This window comes from Kryptolebias marmoratus, linkage group LG6 (assembly GCF_001649575.2).
Source record: "Kryptolebias marmoratus isolate JLee-2015 linkage group LG6, ASM164957v2, whole genome shotgun sequence".
NCBI classification, from domain to species: Eukaryota; Metazoa; Chordata; class Actinopteri; order Cyprinodontiformes; family Rivulidae; genus Kryptolebias; species Kryptolebias marmoratus.
In genome coordinates this window covers 5594708-5620415 of record NC_051435.1, presented here as the reverse complement: position 1 = coordinate 5620415, position 25708 = coordinate 5594708, and the positions used below count along the sequence as shown (strand labels likewise).

At 38.1% G+C, this 25708-nt stretch overlaps 1 protein-coding gene across 1 annotated transcript in view; it reads right to left on the bottom strand.

The window, feature by feature from the left end:
* The window catches only part of fn1a (fibronectin 1a), a 28060-nt gene extending 18221 nt beyond the window's left edge, over nt 1–9839 (bottom strand). The window contains exons 1-12 of the mRNA XM_017420728.3: nt 9519–9839; nt 8729–8854; nt 8479–8616; nt 8028–8159; nt 7694–7831; nt 6442–6600; nt 5159–5356; nt 4809–4991; nt 4169–4345; nt 1879–2034; nt 1505–1633; nt 839–982 (exon numbers count right to left, since the gene is read on the bottom strand). Of these exons, the coding sequence (XP_017276217.1) occupies nt 839–982; nt 1505–1633; nt 1879–2034; nt 4169–4345; nt 4809–4991; nt 5159–5356; nt 6442–6600; nt 7694–7831; nt 8028–8159; nt 8479–8616; nt 8729–8854; nt 9519–9654 (1816 nt within the window). The 5' untranslated portion in view covers nt 9655–9839. The remainder of the gene's footprint in view (nt 1–838; nt 983–1504; nt 1634–1878; nt 2035–4168; nt 4346–4808; nt 4992–5158; nt 5357–6441; nt 6601–7693; nt 7832–8027; nt 8160–8478; nt 8617–8728; nt 8855–9518) is intronic.
* Between the last annotated feature and the right edge of the window lie 15869 nt (nt 9840–25708).

Sequence of the window (25708 nt, the reverse complement as noted above, 5' to 3'; positions counted from 1 at the left end):
TGCTAACATTCACAAATCTAAACTGCAGTGAGCTTTGTAGGTAATAGGCGTGTCAGCTTTTTTTGCACAGACTCATGAACTGTGGCGCTTAGTGCAGCTGTGACAACACAGGAGATGAACCACATGCTGGCAGGAACAAAGGCTCAAAGTAGGCGGGTTGTGCCTGTAAAAATGAAAATCACACTGACTTTTCATAACGGTTTCACTTTAAAGTTAAGAGCCTCATTTTCACAGTGATTTCAGCGAACATTTTTCAAAGTTAGAGCACAGTTTGCAAAGTTCACTATCTGGAAAAAGGTTATCCAAAAAATGACTGGAATATAATAACAGAACAAAGTAAGACTGTAAATGGCAAGCAGACAAATACTTAGGGTTAGGTGAGCTTTTGATCATATTTGTGCAATGATTCACTACGTCTCGACACCCCAAAATGTGACTATTTGGTGTATAATTTTAGATTTATCTTATGCTGTGTTCACACATGAACTCCAGAGATGTTCCGGTAGAAAAAGTAAACTTAATAGTCTCCACTCCACTCCTACTTTACAGCAGGAGCTTTTTGTGTTGTCACAGATGGAAATTTAGAGCAGGAGGTGGACACACACACAGCAGGATGTGGTGTGAAAGGTCTAGTATGATGAGTGCTATATTCACTTCAGTGCTGAACTTCAAATCTTTTGGATATTTTACCAGGAGGGTTTAATGGAGATTCTCTTTAAAAAGTCTGGAACAGAAGCTGGAAATATTTGCATTCAAGTATGACTCATTCAAGCCTGAAGAGAATGTTTGAAGCAGACAGTACCATTTAATAGATTATATTTAAAATTAAACATCTTACCCGAGTATGATCGCTGGGGCTCGCAGGTATGCTCTCCAACACCGTTGCCATAGCAGAAGCACTTGTACGGGACTCCATGAATAACTTTTTCCCAGGACTCTCCAATCTGATAGATAACTTTCGTCTGTGGTTCCTCGCACTGGTCTGAATAAATTATATGAATAAACATTCAACAGAACATTAGTGACATTCAACTATAAATGTGACAAATTAAATATTTATTGCTATGCTATTTGGCACGTTTAATGAACTAAATAAAGAGACGAACACACATCATGTTGCTTAATTATGTTTAAATTACTATCAAACACACATAATGATTGATCCAGTTAACACCTGCAAAGATTACATACACTTACCCTTAAAGGCACAGTCTGGTCATTTTTGAAGCAATGTTTTTTTTATTTTCATACACTCCTTCTAGAGTAATGTCATTTATTGTTCTGTTCACGTTTGTATTTATTTGACGATCACCAAATAACATTTTCTTTGTTTTTAATAGTATTAATGATAGTTTAAGTCAAACCATAATTTAAGTTGACCTATTTCTATTGTAATCAACTCCAAAAAGACAGCAAAGTTCAAATAGGCAAAACTTGAACTGTTAAAAAAGTAATAATTTAGTAAAAATATGAAACATGTGAATCTGTGACGTGATAAACTCACCTATTGGATCACAAGACCAATAACCGCGGCCTTGTCCGAAGCAGGTGCAGTTCATGATATGTCCCAAATTGTGCTTTTTGGTGAAGGTCTGGTTAACCCCATAGGTTGCACCATCCACGACACAATGTTCTGTGAAAAGAACCGACACACAACCAGATCAAACATGAGCAGTTTGAATATATGTGTTTTTGAACAATGTTATTTTAACTGCTCATTATAGGTGCAGCTAAAGCAAAGGTTCACTTCATCTTTTGAGAGGTGAATGATTCTATCAAACATGACCTTTCTAGTTTAGCAAATGTTATTGTTAGTGGCTAATTATACCATTCCAAATCCAGTAACTAAAACTTTCATTTTGCCTGCTGCACACATACCTTGAATCTGTGAGTGAGCAACACAGTTCCATTCTCCTCGTCCATTACCTACACAGGTACACCGCATCATTTGACCCAAAACATCGTGCCTTTTGTCCCACTGGTCACCTATGTGGTACATCACCCCTTCATTTGTTGTGCACACTTCTTCATTAGCTAGAACACACAAACACACACACAAAACAAATACATAAGACAAAGATTGTCTCACAATCTTGATTTTGACTGATTTTATTTCATTTGCTGAATAGTGAAAAAAATCTTTTTTTTTTAATCTGAATGTTAACTGCATGGCTCATTGATAAACAACTATATCACACGTCTACAACCATTACACTGAGTAGACATCACTCACTTCATCCTGCAATTAGCACAGAATCCACCATTTATAAAACACCTGTCCATAGGAAGGAAAATCTAAGTTAAAACCAGCTGCCTTGTGTTTTTGAACGACTTTGTGTGTGTTCACCATATGTTCTCAGTTAATTAAGAGTGAGTATCAGAGAGATGGAAAGTTTGCAAATGTGGTCACGACAGGCAGAGACCTGCCTTTAGGTGTACATCTGAATGAGTGTTATTAAAAGAAAGTGTGCGCCTCACTGGGTTTATTACAGTTCAGGTTTTCATCTCTTCAGGATTCAGTTTGACGAGCAGAACTTAGGACGAGCTCTGGAAGCCACAACATGGTAAACACACTAATCGCTCACATGTAAAATGCCTGATGGTGAAGGTGAAACAAACAAAAAAATTATACTATTATACATTATTAGATGCAGACAAACTTGTGCTGCTGTCTGAACCTAAACATCTTAAATGACAGGGGCCTTTATAGCTTCAGGTGGACCAATAAAAAAAAAAAATTCAAGCACCTGACGAAGTACAAATTATTTGAGACTTTGTTTGGTAACTGAATACCAGGACTGTAGCAGAAAAAGCAAATACAGGCTAGAAGGACATTATGTGATACTTAAGTACCTCAGCAATGGTTTGCTTGCAGCTAAATGAACTAATAAACTTAATCTTTTAAAGAACTGGAATGACATAAGCAGGGAAAGTGTACTAGGTAATACAAAATCCTTCTTACATTCTGTGTCAATCAGAATGCATTTCACCTAAAACTAAGAACCCATGAAGCTGCATGTCTTGTTTAAATGTGCAAGCACATACTTAAGGCAATTTAATTACTGATTTAAACAGAATCATCTTTACAGTTAAGTAAGTTTACACAATGGGGAACTCATTGTTTTGTGTGACGTTGTTGACTCTCAATGTTAAAGCCTTACTGGCTCTTATATTTGTGTTGCAGATAAACAGCTCTTTTATGCAAAGCAGATTTAATCCCAAGTGAGAAACCTGAGATGCAGAGATGCTGAACCAAAGGGATCTGGGTTTTTCTCAGAACATCAGCTTTGATCTTAGATCTTAGAATGTAAATGTTTGAATCTGGGTATTGGAAATTGAGTCCTAAATGTTCAGGCACACCTGGAGACAGCTGTTTGACCGTCCCAGAGGTACACAACAAACAGCAGATTAGTTAGAAATCTTTGAAGGAGATTGCCAGAGGATGAGGAGGTGGAGAAAACAGTAGTTTCAGGCCACATCACCATTAACATCTCAACATCCGTGTTTGTTTTGAGTAATGCTTGTGAAGCTGTTAATGTCAATATAGAGACAATGTGCTCCTTTCACCACAGGACTGGGCTGACCTGACACAAACAGCTCTGTTTATACACCTTGACAATGGCCAAGGTGTTTAAACAGCCCCCCTCCCCAATTAGTGTTAAAACTTGACTCAACAGTTTTAACAATTGAATGTCAGCTAAAAGGTGGTCTTAGGAGTAAAGTAAGCTTTTCAAGACAACAGAAAAAACATTTTATTTGTTTATTTTTTTATCTTTACTTATTTATATAGAGAAATGCATGTTAATTAGGAACTTAAATCCATTAAGTACTGTAAATGTGCCAGATTTAGCCATACAGGCTAATCTATAAGGCTACATTTTGATTAATTCTTGTTCTTCATATGATCACATCAGGTTAAAAGCAACTGGGTGGTGCAGAATCTAACAACTTCAAACCACATTTAAATATAAATTAATTCCTTTCATCTTCATTTACTCTTAATAAAAAGTCAGAGTTGCAAGTGCAACTGGGTCTGTGATATCAGCCCTGATTCCTTTATAAAAATTATTCTGATGAAAAGATTAGAAACAAACTTTGCTGGCCAGCTAGCTGGCAAAACCAACAAAACTTAAAGCTGCAGTTGTTTTATTTGAACACTGTTACTTACCAGACATGGGGCAGAACCCATAAAGTTGTTCTACATCATAGTTTGTTGTGGTGCCACACCACTTCATGCTGTCCCTCCGTCCATCTGCAGTACAGTCTGTGTAGTTTCGGCCATTGTAGAGGAATGGGAACTGACACAGAGCACCATTAGAATTGCCGCCTCGTGTCACAACAACCGCTGTTGAAACAAGAGTAACAATTAATTTGGGCATCAATAATCTCGAATTTGTAGCTTTAATTTGTAGGATCTCTGTACAGAGCAATATGGAATATTGCTGATATATTTCTGATATACTTTATGTACAATATATATTTACTGAAAGAGAAAGAAGAACTGCAGCTACTTGTTAATACACTGCCATGGTTTCAAATAACCCCTACACGTTTATGGGAAATTTGTATAACAAGGATAGCAGTCATATGGCACATAAACTGCTCCTTACTAAAAATGTTATTCATTGGACCATGGCAAATTTGAAGGAACTTGTGCCTTTGCCCTGAGATTATTGAAAATTTCTAACCAACATGTGTGTGTCTGGTATTTAACATTCTTCCATGAAAGTTATTTGCCATCTGTTTCCATCTGTCTTCATTTCTAAATTCCTTCTAAATTTACAACTTTAGTAACACTGCCACCTCACCGTTTTTCTCAGTGCAGAAAGAATATTTCTGGTCTTTATCAAAATCAGATGAGGTGGAACACCACAGCCGTCCATCACTGCGTCCATCTGATGTACAAGAGTGGTAGGTCTTTCCCTTGTGGACAAAAGGGAACACACAGGGAAGGCCTCCAGAGGTCCCGCCATACACTGGAGCTGGTCCATCTGCAGGGAGACATAAAACAACCCAATCAGTCATTTTGAAATGTATTTGATTAGGTCTTTAGTCCACAGGTGGAATCCACTTGAAAAAAAGCCTGTTATAAGTAGCCCTACCAAAGCAACTTTCTTTTTTTAATTTGACAAGAAAATGTAAGAAGAACGTCTCTCACCCCACTGGTCACAGCTCACTCCATTGCCAAGGCAGGTACAGGCCATCTTTTTGTTTCCCTGTTTCTTGATCCAGCGCTGTCCATTGAAGTATGTCAGTCCCGTATCAGTCTTACAGGTTGACTCCAGAGGAAACTCAGGTGCAGTGACGGGGTGGTAGACAGCAGGCTGGATGTTGGTGAGCACATGGGAGCCGGTGCCTGAATCATAACCAAATCTGATGTTATATCACAAATGTCAAAGCTGCGATAAGCAAATAATTGCCTACTAATAAAAAATGTACCAGAAACTACTGCATGATGAAGTAAAACAGAAGACAAAAAAAACTATATGTGACCCACTTCATTAAATATAATAAAATAATCATATTTAAAGATCCAGTATTGGGCTTTTTTGCATTTTTTCCTCTTTTCTTCAGTGTGCAACACAGCTTTGTATTTGCAACAAATAATGCACACTGCCTGTAATGTCTTGTTGACTTTTCTTTTATTACAGATCTTAATCACAATGTAAGCATTAACCTAATGCTTGCAATTTGGCTGGTGTAGCAAGTCTTTGTAAGAATAAAGCCTTTTTTCAGTAAAAGAAAACTGGGCCATTATTTAGAGAATGGTCTTAACCTTCCTGAGGCCCTCAATAGAAATTGAAACGAAGAGAGGTAGAGAAGCCCTTGTAACTTTGGGTCAATTTCACCTGAAGGCCACGGGAGAATTAAAGAGACAAAAGCTAAAAACGAGAGTTTTAAACAGAAAGTCAGTGTGCAGATTTAAACAAATTGCATGATTCTAATGCATGTAAAAATAAATAATTTAATAGACCCACCAAATAAACACAAACATGTAACTTAAAGTTGTGGTAAAGTTCAAAGCTAAATAGAGTTTAAATGTTATTAGCTCCATTGACATAAAATATTTTCAGACAAAATTTATATTTCGAATAAAAAAAAAAAAACAATCACTAATAAAATGATGTTCCTCGTGTGCGTTTTACTGACCTTAAATCACAACGAGATATTTTCTGTGTCACACCCCATAATCCCTTTAATCACTGCCCTTTTTTTTCTAACAAACACTTTTCCCCTAACATCCCCCCTGTTCCCACACACCATGTCTGTCTCTCTGTCCAATGGGGTCAGGATCACAGACTACAAAACATGTCTTTCTCACTTCATCACTTGGCACTTCTTATCTCTCCCTCCTCATAACATCTGTCTTTGGTATACATTCTAATTGATACAGAAAGTGAGAGGGGAGAGGGAAATGACGCGGGTTTTATCAGTTCTCACCTAGGCTGGTGGTGTGAAGTGAGCTTTTTTGCTCACACGTCCACTGGCCTCGACCGTTCCCCACACACAGACACTGAAGCAAGCGGCCTTGGGCATCTGTCTTGGACCATGTGTCACCGATACGATATGCGGTCAGAGTATCCTTGTCATTACAGTAATCTAGGAGGAAAAGAAAATAGAAAAAATAAATATGAAATTAAAAGACACTGTAGGCCTACGACTGTTGTACGTCTTGGGGTCACATATGGTGAAGACTTAAAAGTCAGGATTCATCTGGAAATGTTTGCAGACGCTTGGTGGGGAGTGATCCCTGCTGGCCACCAGCTGTTTCCATGTTTGAGTCTTAAAACACTGCTGATAACTTGGGCACATGGAGGAATGTAGTGATGTAGGGACCTCCAGTAAATAAAAAAAAAGGCCACCCCAAAGTCTTGCACGCAACAACAAGTTAATGAGCAATAACTTCATTCATCATCTGTCGCATCAAAGAGCATACACAAGGGTACATGTCATGGTTTAAATTACATAAACAGCTGGTAAATATTTCCAACAAAGCTTGTTGAAAACATCCAAATATCACAGCTGTAATGTGATTAAAAGTATCCGACACAGTTACAGTATGATTAAAGTCATGTGTTCCAAAAACTGCTGGATTTGTGAAGCAATTAGTCAGAGTTTCTGTTGGACTGACTCCCACTGACCTGGTTGTCAGGTTTAATAGATACTAAAGATGAAACTAGAATATTATTAAAGACATTGTGAAGGGTGCCAGTTGAGCTACTGCCTCAAAATACGACAAACATTTTTTTTTATTTAAACCTAGAATAACGATTAAACTTACTTTTGTAATAATCTAAGATGAAAACATGTTCCTATTTTGATGCATAAACTGTACAAGAAGTGTAAAGACTACCAAGATATACTGCAATGTTTAGTGGTAACTGCACATACATGTGTCTCACTCCCTGACAGTACTCCTAATTAGACAGGCAGACAGAGACACAGACTAGAAGGTAAGCTTCAGACAGTCATTGTGCAAAAAATGTAAGTTGTATTAAAAAATAAAATAAAATCCTGGCCCATAAGTGGCAGAAGGGTGTGTTTTTCCAAACCTGTGGGTGAAGTAGCAAATCATAAATTGTAAAGCAAATGGAAAAAGAAGATCTGTAAAGAATCTCTTAATTATCAGACTAGCTGCAGTATAGGATAAGTGAATAAAGATGCAGTGAGTGATAATTAAAAGGAGTCTTACTTTTTGAAGTGCATTTGATGCTTCCAGTCCCCTCTCCTCGACAGGTGCATTCCACCATCATCCATTCCTCATATTTCCTCTCCCACGTCTCCCCAACATTGTAAGATACGCCAACGGAATTGTCATAGCAACTCTCAGCTGCAAAACACAGGTGAATTAATTTTGAGTTAGCAATGCTCATGGATCAACACTCATACAGTCACAAAATAATGCTTACTGCAGGTGGTGAAAAAAAGAAGAAACAAAGACAGTTTTTTTGAAAGGACATTTCAGTTTTGAGATTCATGACTGCATCCATTTAGTCATCTGTGAGTCAGCTGTCTGATTGACTCACCAATAGGTTTGCAGGTCCATTCTCCTTTGCCATTACCCAGGCAGACACACTCCAACATAGCACCTCCTGCTTCATTTGGTCTCCTCCAGGTGTCTCCGATCTTATGTGAAACACCACCATCATGACAGCGATCTGATGTTGGGAAAATAAGTAACAGTTTTACTGCATGTTTCTGTGTGTGTGTGTGTTAAGAGCAAAATAATTTTTAAAAACTCAAATATTTTCATCATTGTCTAACCCTCCACCTCACTGCAAACAACTACACGGCTCCAAATGCTAATGAAGTGGAGAGAATATGGAGTTTAACTCTTTCTGACATACAAGGACAAGGAAAAAAAAAAAAACCTCAGGATGTGTGGTCTGAGGTTAAAGCAGTAACAGCAAGGGGTAGCCCCCTCCAAACAAAGAAGGTGTGTGTGAAACCACAGACAAAAACAAAGTCCACACATACTGGCAATGGTGCAGCTAATTTTGCTCCTCCCAGATCCAAGACACGTGCAGTCCCAAGTCATGCCATCCCTGAAGCTCTCAAATGTTTCTCCCACACTGTAGGACTTCAGGCTGAGCTCATCGTAGCACTTTTCCTCCTCTGCAGGGACAAAAAAGGACAAATATGTTAGGTTTTAGGGAGAAATTAAAATGTGATGTGAGTATTAATGCAAATAAAATATGTTTGGGGAATTAACTGCACACAAACTAACCATCAGGTTTGCTTTTACACTTGATCCCTGCAACTCCGTGGCAGGTACAGATGAGAGTTTTGCCCCAAAATGGCCTCTCCCACTGGTCATTAATATTATAGAAGCGGCCATTCTCCATACAACCATCTGAGCAGAGCAAAGGGAAAAAGATGAGAGAAAACAAAACAGCTAATTAAACACTACAGATTCAGACTGGAAAGACACATTTAGTCACTGGAAAGTGGTTTAACGCCAACCACAGCTTCTCATACTGATCTTTACTGCTGATTAAACAATAAACAAAACCCTTTTTATAGCAACATAACTGAAGCCTAATTTAAGCATTCTATTGAACTTTACCCATGTCTGTTAAATTAGCTTCAGTGAGGGTGACCTGCCTTCAAAAGGTCCATCTGAACTGTCATAAATCACTTCCACAGGCTGGAGGATAATAGTCATCCACTTTTTTTCCCCCTCCAGGCACACATTCTTTGTTAAAACTCCCTGATTCCCACCCATGCAATCCACATCTTTCTTTTCCTTTTATCAGTTTCAGTTTTCAGAAAGAAAGAGTCTGAGTAAACTCAGATTATTACAAGGTTCACATGAATGAATCTGAAGGAGGCTGAAGGGGTTAAAGGTTGATCTTGTGACCCAAAGCAGAGACTGATTAGGATAGTTAAAAAGTTGATGTCATCACTGGGTTGATAACATTACATGCAAATACTTTTCAAAACTGTGTGCCCCGAACGCCGATCTGTATTATGAATCCTTTACAAATTAAAACAGAAATAAAATTAACAGCTTCTACCTTGAGAGACTGAAGACGCGTGATACTGCTGCGCCTGTCTCCGGTTCCTGTGCGTCCCGTGTGGCACGCAGTTCACCGCGCTCCCGATCCACAGGGCGACCAGCACCCCGGCTATGGTGGTGCTGTGGCCAGACATTTTGCTTCAAAAAGAAGAAAAACTAAAGAAAGAAAAAAAAAAAAGGAGCCACCAGGCTGCTGCAGAGTGCGGTAGCAGATGATCCCTTTTTTAGAAAGGTGTGTTAGTAATGATTTCACCGGAGAGAAGTGGGTTCCAGCGCGTCCCTCCAGCCTCCTCCTTCAGCCTGTGGCCCCTGACTGCAGGTCCCCCCTCTCTGAGCTGGGACTCATTTATCTGGGCATGGCTCACTTTCAGGCAGAGGGAGGTCCAACAATGAGACACGACTAGCCATGCAGCATGGAAGTGCTGCAGGCATTACCAAGCAAAAATATTTATTCCTAAAAAATATACAGCTATTTGTATCAGGATAAAAGATTATCCTAAACTGAACTTTAAAAAAAACAAGGTTGACAAGCTTTAACTGCAGATTTTGTGTGATCAGAGTATACAATCTCAGCTACTACAACACCGACTTCACCTCAGTGTGTGTAAAAGACTGAGGTGTTGCTATTTCTGTGTTTTGTTTCATTCATATTGAAGTGATATTTAATTTTTAGAAGACTGAAGCAACCCACCACATATATTGGCCTATAGCTTTACAGACTCGATGATTTGCAGGAAATAGGTCACATGATGTCAGTGTCAGGAAAGTCTCCAGCAGCCCAAAGTTTCAGGGTCTGTAGAGTGTTGGAGCGTTTATATCAATAGGTGTTTTATTGTAATATTTTTTCAGTAAATCAAGTTAATGTTTATAGGGTGCAAATCAACAGTAAAGTGTATTTTTCTTTGCTTCTCTTTCTGACTTTTCATTTGTTGCATAAGTCAGTCAGCCCAGTTAGGCCCATTTAAAATCATTTTTAAATCACCATAGGTTCCCCTACAGCCCACATGAAGTATGAAGCATACAGTGCTTTTAATTTATCTCCTTTTTTTGCCTAATCTTTGTGGCGATAGCTCTGTACATTTGAGGTGTTTTTGAACCACCATTTTTTTCTTCATTCCAGCTAATTATATGCATAAACACCTCAGGAACTTCAGCTGATCGTAGTTCATACAGCTATGTTTATGGGGTCTTTTTAGCTCCTACCTCAAAGTAGGAGTTTTCCCAGCTTGATGAGAACCTTCGATGACATGAAATTGATGGTTCTGGGTGAGTCTAGAAATGCACCATGATTGGTTGAACATTTAAATGCAGCACGATATTCTACGATTGGAAAAAATAAATAATTTAAATGATTTCTAAAGAACCCATCTTAGGAATAGTTGTTCAAACATAACCTAAAACAGTATGATGACACCAGTTTAGCTGTCATGATACAACAATAGACTTATAATGCAATTTCTGCACATATCTGCTGACTGGTTGTTACATTATTTTACTATTTGTTGATGCAGTCAGAGAAAAATATGTTGTCCTTTGAGGAGCTCCGTCACCAATGGGGCGCACAGAGTAGAGTCACTCCTCCTTCACATCGAAAGCAGGCAGCTGAGGTTGTTTGTGTTTCTGATTAGGATGCCTCCTTGGTATTTCCCTCTGGATAAACGCCCCACTAAAAGGAGACCCCAGGTCAGATCCAGGACATACTGTATATCCTCACTACCCTGGGAGAGCTGCAGAATGTCACTTGGGTGAGAGACGTCTGTGTTTCCTGTTGCTCCTTAAACCTGACCACAAATAAGCATCAAGAAATGGATGAATGGATGATGAAGTGGGTTTATCATCTGTTTTAAACCAAAACAGAAACATAGTTAACATTCAGAACCAATTTACTTAGTGAAACAACTCTGTCCAAAATAAAAAAAAACTGCTCACTAGGTGTCATTATTTCCTCCATGGTGCCATGAGCTCAACTGTTACAGCAGTCAAACTGATTGATCTTCAGTATGTTGTAAAATGAAGCCAATCAATCTAAATGAGAGAAGACTTTGTAACCACTGTTATGTGTGTGTCAGGAAATCTGTGGAGCATGGGCCCATTTTTGAGGTCTCAGAGAGTTTTTGTTCTGGCATCATTTGTGACATCTGTCTTAACACTTTGTTTTATTGACCACTTGCTCCACATCAGGAGACGGTGATTACTTACAGTGGAACTTATGATATATCATAGATATGTCCATCTGTTACATTTTATCTTGTAGATAGAAAACATAGTCTGCTATGGACACTAAGATTTAAACAGAATGTGTTTTTTAAATGGTGACAAACAATAATCAACAATCACATTTCTGGCTTCAAAAAAGGTCCAAGTGGAAAGGCTCCTCGTCATAAATGCTTCTCAGATTTTACACTGATCTTTGAGGCTTTGACAGTTATTTTTCTGCATTGAACTGAAAAATTGTCTTAACAGAAACTTAACAATACATCGAAAAAAGACCTACTCAGTAAAAGAAAAGAAAACAACGCCCATAACTGTATCATGTCGTAATAACAAAACTGTCACATAAATCCAGTACAGTGAGATAATGCAGTTATTCTTAGGCTAAAGCCTGGAAACTATTATCATGCAGATTAAATGATTGCGAAAGTTGCCTTTTGCCTTCAGCAAAAAGAAATAATGTTTTTGCTTAGATCTGTGTGTGTGTGTTTGTCTGTAGTGTTAGCAAAATATCTCACGAACCTCATGAGAACCTCATATGGTTCTCATGAATCATAAACTTAATGTTCATTTGTGTAGAAAAGCTGTCTTTATGGGGAAAAAGACATTTGAGAATCAGGTAGTCTTTGATAAATATGCAACTTCTGCCCTAGAGGTCACAGGTCAAATTTAGCTTTATATTGAGGGGGTTAATTTAGGTTAATAGAACAGATTTACAACTAATTGGTGGAATCAAACTTATCTTGCTATGAACTTTAATCCTGAAAATTTGCATTAGTTGATAAATGAAATTCATGTGAGTAGTGATCTCAATAATATCTGGATAAGAACCGGGTGGAAAGAGGACTCAGGAAAAGTAGCTGGGAGAAGATAAAGTCAATAAACTCCTTTGATATGTGACAAATGACTAGTTATTCAAACTGTACTAAACTTTGCAGCTGTGACCTCTTTTCTTACCCTCTTTTTCAGAATGATCATTCCAGATCTTGTGTAATAACGTCACAACGTTACAGTATATTTCCACACGTCAGCTATGAATTTTATTTAGTCAGCCTGGATTTCCTAACTCTCCATCTATTTTCACTAATTTGGATTTTTTTTCACTCCCTCCCCAACAGTTTCAGAATCATTCATTCCTTCCACAGTCCTGTTTGTTTTCACTTCTCCTTTTCAGGCTTGATGCAAACAAGGTTCAGTCTATATAATCTGTAACATTTCTGCTTATATTAAGAAGTTTACATCACATATTTTTATACAAGCATATTAGCACAATAACAAAGAAAAACCTGATGTCTGTGTCTTATGTTTTTGCTTCACTGTTCCCATTCTGTTTAATGAAAATTACTATTTCAGTTTCCTTTTTGATCCTCCTGCATGATTCAGTTTTGCTGGAAGAAATGACCACCTAAAACTAATCAATGTGACCATAAGAATGTGTGTATGTTTATATGTGAGGCCACATCAGGCAGTTAGTTTGCACAATAAAGCCTTTAAACTGGGATTTCCAGTCTAATCATCACCGGTCACAGCGCTGCAGTAGCAGACGTGGTTTACAGATGTTAACCACTGAAATGAAGCCAGACTGTAACACACGACTGAGGGGGTCTAGTAAATGGATTATTGTTTTAAATTAAAGGCCTAGAATTCTTTGAAGGAATGAATATCACCTGCTGCCTTTCATGCCAGAGTTTTACACTAAGATGAAGTTTTTTTGAGAAATGATGGAGTTATAGTCATTTTGGTCAAACCTTGAAGATACCATGATGCAAAAACACATGCAATATCTTATGTGATCTGTTACTGCTTGGAACATGTGTTGTAAATGACTCTCAGCTACTACAACACAAACTTTAGTTCAATAAGTGTAAAATTCACTTAGGTATAGCCATTTTTGTGTAGACTAAGGTGGAGTCCATAAGGTAATCAGTTGTATGTACATCCAAAAATTACTTTCTGAAGGTTCCATTAAAATCCATCCAGACGACCAAACACATACACACATATGCATTTACATTATCACCTGCCTTTCATGGAATAATTACTCACTATGTGCACTTCTTGCCTTTAACTTTCACCCAGTAGTTACTCATCCAATAAGTTGACAAAATAACCTTTCAAATTACACAAAAAAATGCTGTGTTGGTTTGCTCTTCACATTAGGATTTAGATTTAAAGGCACCGAAGATAGAAGATAAAATGCAGAGATGTGGAATAAACCTGCCTTGCTAAGAAATAAGGTTGTTTATTTTGTATATTTTAATACTTTCCGATTTTACTGAACATATTGTTGATCAGCAGATCAAGTTTTCATAGTCTGGACCATGAAGTGCACAACAGAGTACACTTGTATTGCTAAAAACTAAACTATTTAATCTCCTCACATCTCTTTATTCTCTCTTTGCCTTTAGCTCTTTTTCTTCTGCCGTCAGTCCCTCATATCCTCCAGGGAGATAAGGTCACAGTCTGAAGAAAGATGAAGTGATTAGAGGGGTAGACTCAACGTTTTTCTCAGGCTGATTATTTCTAGATATCTTTAAATCTCACCACTTGAAATGTTTCATTGCAGCTGAGTAAGTAAAACGGTTGTCTTGAAATTCTTAGTTGAATCAGCTAGAGGCAGTTTCTTATGAATTAAAATGTCAGCATTCTGGGAGAGAGTTTGATTTCATGGATGATGTAAGAATCTATGGCTGCCCTGCAGTAATAACTTTTGTTTTCTTTTTCTTCTAAATTGTTCTGTTTTGGTTTTAAAGAGAACTATAATAGATTATATATTTGTAATATGTTCCTGCACAGACAAACAAATCAAAAAGTTAAGTAGTTTTAAACAGCCATTTACTGTGAAGAAAAACTGAAAGCTCGAGGCTGTGTCAGAAATATATCCTCAGCCACTTCTGCATCTATAAGCTGCAGCTCCCCACAGATATAAATGAATCAAATGCAGTGAGTTTGCACGTAGGTTGATGGGAAAGCAGGAAACTCCTAAATGTGTCATCAGCACCTCATAGACCACTTCCACTGTTATAGTCATTGCAACAACTTGTTTTTTTGCGTTTTTTAAACTATATGGAAACTCTGGTTTGAATATTTTTGATTAGATATGCTCACCCTGTGTCGAAGAAGGTAAAAAGATTTTTCAGTGCCTGAGTTTTGCACAAACCAAATTTGTCATGGCACATACAGTAACTATGGCCTTGAGAGTTAGTGGTTGTAGTCGACAGCTGGGGTGCCTGAACGGTTTAATTGTCTCAGCGTAGTCATGATGCATAATGTATGAGTCTGCAGAACTAGTCGTTTTTGCCATTGCACTAACATTCTTAGGAAAAGAGGAAATGGTGGTTTGTCAGAATTTTTCCAGCTGAAGTGATTTTTTAATTCTAATTTTATTCTAATTTTCTTTTTCTTTGAGGTTTCGAATCTATAAGAGACACCTTGAGACAAGGGACACCACCAAGGGCCTAAAATGCACGTGTAGACCCCACCCCTCCCACCCACCAGGCAGTCTTATATGAATAATGTGCCCATTAGAAAAAAAGCAAAATGTCATGTGAACCACAGGACAGCAATTAATGAAATTCTCAGAAAGTAATCACTGGATGTACATCTAGACCTGATGAACCTTTGGAGTCAACCTGAATCAAGATGGCTGCCTCAGCTAATTGACCTTAGCCAACACATAAATGAGTATAACCAAATAAGCCAATTTTACAGATTTTGAGCTTCTTTTTAGCTGTCGTAACAGCTGAAAGCCGTGACCAACATATGGTCTGACAGCTGACAGATTTAGCAGAATTTTTGTTTAAAACTTTGGCATCCAGGGCAGCCAATAATATGCATTCTTTCAAGGAATGGTAGTTTCATTTAGGAATATAAATTTGAGAGAGAGGAGAGATTAAGCTTTAATGTCAGGATTCGGTTTCTTTTTGTGGTTAGTGTTTTGTTTCTGGTCTCTTTTTGGGTTTGGGTTTGTTGTCTCTTTTGTTGTTTTCTTGTGGTCTTGTTCTCTGCCTGTCAGGATTCACCTCTCCTCCTCCTTCTTTCCTTGTCATGCCCATCTCCACCTGCTCCTGGTTTCATAATCATCTCACCTGGGCCCACTTTTCCTAATTACCTCCTGTGTTTAAAACCTGGTCATTTCCTCCGCTCGCTGCTGGCTCATTGTCACTTTGTCCCTCCAATATGCTGTCTGGTTGTGCCTCCCGTCTAGTTGCTCATGTTTCAGTTCTGGGTTCTGTTATGTTTAGTTTTGCTGCCACGTCAGCCCTTTGTTTTGTTCTTTTACTTTGAATAAGTTTTCTTTTAGTTCTCGCAATCAGTCTGCACTCTTGGTTTGCCTCTTTTTCCACCCACCACAACATTAATGAGCTGAGTGGTGACTGTGCTGTTCTCAATGAGAATGTGTGCCACCCCAAGACTAACAGTGGCCACTCCTCTGAAAATACTCTGAAGGCACCACTGCTTGAAATATATCTGGATTATCTATTATTCTGAATGAGATGGCTCTGTGTTAAAATACTGCTTAGTACCAACATATCTGGTAACATCAAAAAATAATACACAAATCCAAGCAGGACTTAATTAAAAAAAAACCTCTCCATAGACTCAGCAGGTTTGGTCTGAAAGCAAACAAACAGTTCGTATGAACTCTGAATGTTTGATTATTCACTGAGCCTGGGAGCTAAACAAACTGAAGAGGCAACGGGGCTTAATTCTGCTTATTCTAAAGTTTTGCTTGCATCCTGTTTCATTTGTTTTCTTTTCTACAAGGGTTTCAGACAGATTTCTCATCTCCCTCCTTGTCTTTTTCCCCTTCACCTAATTCCCTTGTGCCCCCACCCCCACAACAAGCAAACAGACAGATGATGCCATCACTGCAGCATTTGGTTATCTCATGGTGATGGACCATAATGCAATGGGCTCCCGACCCCCACAGGGAAACAAGCTGGAGGAAGTTAGGAGAATCTCTTGGGGGAGTAGTGGTCTGCGTGTGTGTGGGTGGAGGTGTGTGTTTCAGCCAGGGGAACTCAGGATTTTTCCACTACAGTGGTTCCTGTGCAAAAATGAGAATCTTATTCAGAACTGATAAAAGACTTGTGGGAAGAAAATTGTCAAAAACAAAAAAATAGCGTCACATCTGGAGACAAGATAAAACTACCCCAGATCTGGAAAGACAACTTTTTTAGACAGTTCAGTAAAATAAAACAAGCAAAAAAAACAAAAAAAAAAACTATTTCAGAACATTATATTCCAACATTACATTTAGCAATCAAACAAGGCTTTCAAGGCTTTTGGATGCCTTTTCTTATTTATGTAACTAGTTTCAAAAATAACTTAGGAAAAGTTTAAAGACTTGTAGCTTTTTAAAAAAGTGTGAACAAGTAACGCAGAAACATTCTGGGCCTAGCATCTAGTGCAATCAGTGACCTTGTGCTTTAAACTCTTTTCATAATAGCATTACTGTTTTTTTCTGTTTTGTTTTGTTTTGTTTTGTTTTGTTTTTTCTATAGCAACATGTTTGTTTTTCTTTTCATTTCTGGTTTCTATGGTTTTGTGGGTTTTTGTCTCTTGTCACATTCATAAGTTTATATTATTTAAATATAACAAAGTTTTTTTTTCTAATAATTTGTCAGGATAACCTTCTGAAATTGATAACTAAATTATTTTAATCTCTGGTGTGCAATTGCCTGTGTGTTTGTCTGTCTGTTACCAAAACACTGTGAACCAGTGGAAGGATTTTAATGAAACCCTCAGAGAGTAATGTTGAATTTTGGGAGTCAACCCAATTGAAGACGGCAGCTAAGTAATCTTAGACAACACAAAAAATGGCTGCAATTATCTTTATTTTTCACAGATATCAAGCTAAAATTTGGTGTAGCTGTGAGCCATCCCCAACACATACTCTCTAGATCACATTAAATCTTTGAGTAAAGCGTTGGCATTTAAGGAGATGGGCGATATGCATTCCTTTGAGGAATACCAGTTAGAAAAGTGTAAACAGAGTTTTTGTGGGGTAGTATTTTAGCGACTTACTAATATGAGAAACGCTGTTAGAAACAGTCTTGGAAGGAGTTGAAAGGATTTCTCTGATGGGACATCACCATATAAAGAAGAACCCTTTGTTGTTCTAAACCTCGCCCAGGTTTGGGAAAAGGAGTCACGGAGTCACGGCTCGGTTCTTCACAACATATAAAACATTTTCATGACAATGACCAAGCTAGATTGAGAAACATCACACAATGAATGTACAACATGCACTTTGGACTCCATAACAAAGATGGACAAGTCAGACAATGACCTTTTAGATGTTCGAGGCCCCAGTCTGACCTGCATGTGTCATTTGAATGTGTGTGTGCTACTTTTTGACAATGGAGTATTGATGTTTTACTCCAAATTATTTATCCATAATTAGTTTAATACTTCTTTCTATCGCTAAACTCTAACGCCCTCCATAAGAAGACATATCTGAGTTTTAAACTTATGTGAACAATGAGGAAATTTCAAACTGGGGTTGCCATGGTTACCTCATAACACTGGTGAGGAATTTCAGAGTCATAACTCCAGAACAGGGACATACCGGTATAAGAGGAAAGAGTGTGTGTGTGGGGAAGATTGAGGGAAGAGTAAATGTAATTGGATAGACGGGAGAAAGACAGCATCCTCCCAGCATCAGTCTACTTAAATGTGTTTTGCCTGAGTCACTAAAACAAAAGAAAAACAATTACTAAGCACATAGGGCACGGAAAGTCAGGGGAGCTGGAAAATGATGACTTCCCTGCGGCATCTGACTCATACAGTATGTGGTAATGATCTAAACAGAGGTATAACTACACATGGAGATGTTTTGGAAGAACCATAAAGGCATGTTTGTGTGTGCCGGATGGTACAGCAGCCTTCTTGTACTTGTGCTTCAACATGCAGAACACTACAGCCAGGAAGTGGGGAATATCCTACTTTTTTCTATCTCACATCTGCAAAGAAGAGAACTAAAAAAAACTTTTGACATTTGCTGAATTTCAAAAGTAGTGGATGGGTATTCACTTCCCACAATCCATTATCTGCTTTCTTCTTGAATGTGAAGAACTGAAGAAATACTATTTTATTTTAGTTATATTCATATTGCAAACCAATGGTGGTCATTGTAAAACAGCGATGACATACCACGGTATTGGTACTTAACAAAGACAACTACCTTAAAGGTTTTGTGGATGATTTTTCAAAAATAATCAAAATGTGTTAAATTCATTTTTCAAATGTTTGAGTTAAAAAATATTACAATAAAATAAAATAAAACCCTCACCTGTGTTTTATTGGAATGAAGACAGAAGCTCCTCAGACTGATTTCCTCCACATTCTGCATTGAAAACCATAAAAAAATCTATATTTTGTAACACAAGTGAGCTTTAATCACTTTTAAAGTTAGGGCTCTGGGTGTATTAATGTCCCCTCGTTTTACTCTAGCTGTGGTTCAATAACCTTTTTAGCATGACGTTTTTGGGTGAAATGTGCATAAAATAAAAACGCAGCTTTGTTTCCTTTTCTGCTCTTTCTAAATTTTAGTGTTACATCATAACCTGCATGACTCCTCTGGGTCTGAGTGGAAACCAGAAACTGGAACCAGACTGGAAAATGCATATAGACATGCACCAGATGTTCAGGGTAGCATTGAAAAGGCATTACTTTAATTAACAGTTGTACCAGGAAGTGAAAAATAACGTGTTCATGCTGGAGTAACCATCAGAGTGAATTTACTATATGACAAGTGTGATTCAATGTTAATGTTGATGCCGACCTTTATTTAAGTTTTCTCTTTTTTTTTTCTCCCCTAAACAAATTGTTTTTCATTTGTTTTAGCAATGTCTGCGTTTGCACTGAATGGAAATCTTTGGTGGGAAGGGAAAACAAGAGAGAAGGAAAATGGTGATGAAAGGATGGAAATGTCAAATTACGCAATAATTAAATGACGTTTGTGCATATAAATAATCTGACTACATTTAAACAAAAAATCCTGTATGGACAGAACTTAGCCAAATGTTATATAAATGAAAAGAGGTGTGTGTGTGTGTGTGCTTTAAATTAATGATTAAGGCAGGTTTTAGGTCCTTTCATGTCTTTTGAAGAGCTCATTATTAGAAGACAGTGTCTTTGCTACCTGTCCGTTGAACCAGAGCTGATAAATCAGGTCAGGTCTTTTGATGCTGTGCACTGGCCTGGCCCCTAAATACCTGCTCTGAACAGAAGATGAGCTGTTTTACTCAGCAGCAGCCTACTCTCCTCAAGGTCTTTATCAATTTTTTGATGATTCATGAGGCAGAGAGTCAGATAAATGTGAAGGGATGAACACTTTATCATAAATCTTACAACCAGTAGATATAAGCAGCAGCAAATAAGCTTGAACCCAGTCATCAACAAAAGAAATCCTGGAAGTTCATGTTCAGCTCTCATGACAAAGGTTTCTCTGGTTCTAACTATCCTCATTTTTATTGTTGATATTTAGGTGGACAGCTGGGTGAAACGTGTCCAAGAACAAAGAGCTGGAGTCCCGTCTTTTACTATTTCAAGCATTTAGGATTACCACGAGCAGAGTGACAAAGAGTCTACACTGACACATGTTGACAAAAAGATTTTCACACCATTTGTCAGCTCATAATTCACATTGCCTGCCTGCCTGCCTGCCTGCCTGCCTGCTGTGTGCTTGCTCACCATCTTGGGCCCTTAAACCATAACCAGGACAAAATGCATAATCCAGTTTCTCACTGGCTCTCTCATAAAGTTAAAGATATTCTTGAGATTTATTGTCTATGTAAAAGTGGCGACTTGAAGGTTTCACCAGTGATTTCAGTTATTTTGTGACAGCTGTAATTACTGATGGAAACAGCACATGACTTTTTTAAAGGCACCATAGTAAAAGTAAAACCTTGTGTTTTTAGTTTAGTTCTCTGTGCTCTCCTCTGTGCCATCAGCCACTTCCTCCGCTTGTATTTTTCCTCAGGCATCCTGCCACACCCATCTTCACCTGTCCTAGGTTAGCCATTAAGTCCCCTGTCTCCCATCTCCCATCTCCTCATCAGCCCCAGGCCTTATATTCTTTCATTCATCATTTTTGCTCTTATGCTTCCTTGAGTTACTTATATTCCTATAAGTTGTTTCCATGAGCTCCTGAAGCCAGTCTTCTTTTCTGGATCCGACTTTATACACGACAGTGTCTTTCTAAAGAAGCAAACAAACTGTGTCAAATCTTCATTTTGTCAGATAATTTCATAATACTGGGTCATACTATCCAGCTGTTTTTACTTCAGAATTATTGCTTTGTACATTTTGGACGGCAAAGAAATCCCTTAAGCAACAATAACAGAGTTTTTTGTTTATTTTTTTCTGTTGCAATCACTCAGCTGCTTTGACCTGCTCTGTAAATCTGTTTGCTTTGAGTTTTGCTGCATTGTGAAATGTTCACAGTGTCATCAAACAAAAATGTTTTTTCGTGACTTTTTGATGTCTCAGATTGACACATCAATAAGAAATGAGAAAAGATATGTTAAGGCTTTGCCAGTGATACACATGTGCGCTCTCCTATCCCATCCATTGATCCTAATGAAAGCCATGTATCTCCTGTATTGTATAAATAGTATATTAAGATAGTATATCTCTTTTCTGCTTGTTCACAGCATCTAATTAAATTTACGGTGCTTAACTGTAACTTGAAAGAATGTTAAAACCTCCTGAGCATTTTTAGGAAATCACGGAACTGAAAGTTTGTTTGTTTCAGAATTTCACATACTTGCAGTCAAACAACCAAGACAAAAAGCGGTTCAATAAAAAGAAAATTGTTGCTTATTATGTGTCGAAGGAGGGGGGAAAAAAGTGATTCACCACTTTGCTTCTCATTCTAAAGACTGTAGGACCTTTTCCTCACCATAGAAGGACAAATTGTGCTGCTGTGTGTGTAGAGGGGGTGGAAGGGTACACGTCTCAGACTTTTGCAAAATTTTACAGAATGAGTCAATGAAAATGAAAGAGAAAAACACATTAAAAATGTTAATTTTATTTTTTAGTGGTTATGTGAAACTTAAAGTACCAGAGGATTAACAAATTATGATTTTTTTACATAGTGTATGCTTAAAGTCTTAAAATAAACAAAAACATAATATGAACAGCTTTAAAAATCACCTCATGCTTTTGTTTTGTTTACAACAGAACATACTGAAGAACCAGAACTGAAGCAAATGTAATAAAGAAACTAAAAGCAGATCACAAAGGCTGCTGGTACTGATAGAAGTTAGTGATTTACTGTGTTGGGGGTTTTGTAAGAACAGCAGTACAACAGCAGCTGTGACGAAGACACAAGGGATGCTAACAACAACAAGCTGCCTTTTTTGGACTGTTTAGGACTCATGGAAAGAAATGGAAGCCTCAACACTGAGGTTTGCAGGAAACCAACCCACACATATCAGTACCTTCTGTTTCACTCTCACCACCGGCTGGAACATAAACTTTCTGTCATGAGAATTCGACACCATCGGGTCGAACATGTCCCCACGAAGACAGAAGGGAAGGACAAGGAACAGAAACAAACCAAAAAAGCTCTCCAAATATGTGGATATCCTAACTGGGGCTCAGTCAAGTCAGTGAGGGAAATCTAAAAAACCTGCCATAAAACGGAAAGAGAAGAACAAACAGAAACCATTACCGTCCCATGTGTTTTCTCACATGCATTTCACACCCAACAGGACTCTCAGACAGAGGCAGGTCCAGCCTAAGGACAAAACACCCAAACACAAACTGAGCGGTGTGGTGTCTGCAGCTCGGTGCAGTGAGGAATGTCCAGACCTTTAAGTAGGAGAAACCAAACAGCTTCCCCATAGATGCATGTCTCAACACAGGAGAGAAGCTCTTCAGAACAAGACTCAGATGTGCACCTACACCAGGGGTGGAAATTTAAAAAATTGTCCACCAGCCATCATGGACAACAAGTCCTGTTAATTTGGAGACATTTGTTCTTTTTTTGCAAAAGTTACCAGGGGGGAACCAAATATTTCAGCCGTCTGAAATAATTGGTTCCCCCTCTAAAACATGGGACAAAAAATTTTTTTTTTCTTTTTTTTTTTTTTTCTTGTTTCTCTTTCTTTAGGTTTTGATGTATATATTTTCCTTATTTTCTTTTGTATGTTTCATTCAGCCACTGTCCCCACCCAGCTGGCTGTCCATTGTCCCTTGCTGTTCTTGTCTGTAATCAGTTTCATCCTCCTCCCTGCTCAGATGATCCAAATTGATCTGAGAGCTCCAGTGTTTTTACTCATCCTTTTTGCTTAAACCTCTAATCACATGAACTGCCTTACAACTGCTATAAAAAGAGTTGCTCTTTATGAGTTTTTCATCTACACTGCATAGTGTTTGTGTAAGACTGCACATGTGTGTGTGTGTGTGTGTCCACCATAACTATCTGTGTAAGTTACACCCAAATGATACATCACGATAACAGCAGCATGGGGTCTGAATAAATGTGTGTGAGCGTTTCAGGCAGGAAAACCAACACCTCATGAGTTGAGCATTGCAACCAAAGATAAATGCCTAATTAGCCTTCAGCTGGGGTTGCTAGGCAGAAAACAAACTTCTCCATTGGGAGGTTTTTAAACATCAAAGACAAGCAGATGCTGCCTTAATTTGCTTTATCTTCTGTCTCCCTTCTAATCTTCTGTCCTCCTCTTTGCTCTTGATTTCTCTCCTTTAGCTGCTCTATTGGTAAAGAAACAACAACAAAAAAAACATTCTTCTAATGTGGAAAGTATAGTCTGCTGTAATCTGTTATGCAAATACTTCTCATATAATACAATTTATAAAGTATTTCATTAAGGACGTTATAAGGCTTTTACCCAACAGCAAATAAACAGGAAGTGACCCAAGCCTGAATTTCTCCCCTTTCCAAGAACTGGACATTTGCCAGACTTTGGCTTCTGTCCACAATCAGCACAATCCCTTCCTCCTTCTCATCCACTTATTCATATGCCAAACTTCCTCCTCCACTCGATTTTCCCTTTTTCAGACATCTGTCTTATCGAGAGTGACTTCCCCGGCTCTCTCCTCCTCTACCTCCTCCATCTCTTCTCTAATTTCATCTTCCGCCTACCATATCACTATCTCCTCACCCTGCTCTTCGTCAATGGGCTTGTAAATGAAAGGCCTGAAAACATTTGTTAATTAAGTTTTGTTAATTCACAAATGCTCTGTTGAGACAGTGTAAATAGTTCACTGCAAAAAAAAACAAAGTTTTTTTTTTGTCAGATAGAAGAAAACTAGAAGAAAAACAAAATAAAAAGAAACCCTCTTTAGGTATCTGTGAAGGATAATCAGCTGGGCTCAAACAGCTTAGATTCTGTAACAAATTACAGACAGAGCAGAAAAAATAGATAAGAAGAAGCAAACCAGAAGCACCTGTGCAGCTGAAGTTTTAGACCTCCTCCTTTGTCCAGAATAGAAGTAGGAATCCTCCCTTTTTAGTCTATTTCATGGCAACGATTTTGTACTTTAATCCTGTTTCTCTTGTAAACTTTATCTCCACTTAGTTTCAGTCCAACATGATGTCAGTGAGAATGTGAGATCCTTGTGGGGGACCTGGAGCCCTTCATGGTTCATTTATGAAACTAAAGGCTTTATGAATCATAGCCAGAAATAACAAACCAAAGACTCTTGCTTCTTGCCTTAAACACTCAGATCCCTTTGTGGGTCATTACAGTGAGAAGGGGGGTGGGGGTTATATTTGCAAGTCTTGTATCAACACCAAGCTGAGTTTCAAGAACAGAGAAAGAATGCATTGTAGATAAAAATAAAAAAATAAAAATACCATGTATGTGGACATTTTAATAGGTAAAAGGGAATTTCAAATGTTTCAAATGGTTTTTATTGTCTTTGATATGTGAAAAAATTAAGAGTTTGAGCAAAATATACAACACACTTCAAAGTTTGAGTTCAAGGAAAAATGTGGATTTGAACAAAACTGAGCTTCCATGAGGTTTTCATGTGACAGAAACATGTTTTGCTCAAACAAAAACAAACTTAGAATAAAATCTAAACAGCATAGGAGTTGCTTCTTTTCCATGTGTGTCTCTCTTGTTCTCCTCCTGGTTGTGGTTTTTGAATCTCTCCCTCTGTGCACTCATGTCCAAGCAGCTGACTCTACTTTCCTCTTTGCCCTTCGTTCCCCTTTCCTAACCGCTGCTGAGCTCATGCTCTATCATTTAACCGTACCACACTGGAAAAGCCTTCCTTTTAGATGGGTCCACCTCTGCGCTTCCAGTGTGTTCCTCCCAGAGGGAAGGGAGGATCAACGCTTCAGAGCAGGATGTTCAAACATCTGAAATGCTTGCGAGGAAATATGCATGCACACCCACACGGGCACACAAACCCACAATTTAAGAAAACATACAAACAAAGCAGTGAACTCATCTAAAAGTATTATTTATTTAAATGGTAAAGACTTGCTGACTTACCTTGTTATTATGACACAGATGTCAGCAAGTGGAGCAAATGTAGGCAGAGATGAAAGTGAAAAGAAAATATTGGATTGAGTTTACACTCCAAGTTTCTTTTTCATACATTTAAACCAAATTCTTCTCTTAATCCAATCTGGTTTGTTTCATTGTTGAAATCAAGTTTAAACATTAACTTTCTCGACACTGACAACAGAATTTTAAAAAATATACACAAACAATAGAATTTGAACAAGCAAGAAAAATTATACACTTTTTTAACTTTTGTCAACAAATGCATTTGAAAGATAAAAGAACACAAACACAACTTCAAACTGTTTATTACATAGCAAAGTTTTTGTTCACATGCCTTAACAAAGTACAAGGTCGAAAACTAAAGGAGACAAAGTTGTTGAAGCAGGGTCCCTGCTGCAGAAGCAGAAGTGGATGGATGGATGGATGGATGGATGGATGGATGGATGGATGGATGGATGGATGGATGGATGGATGGATGGAT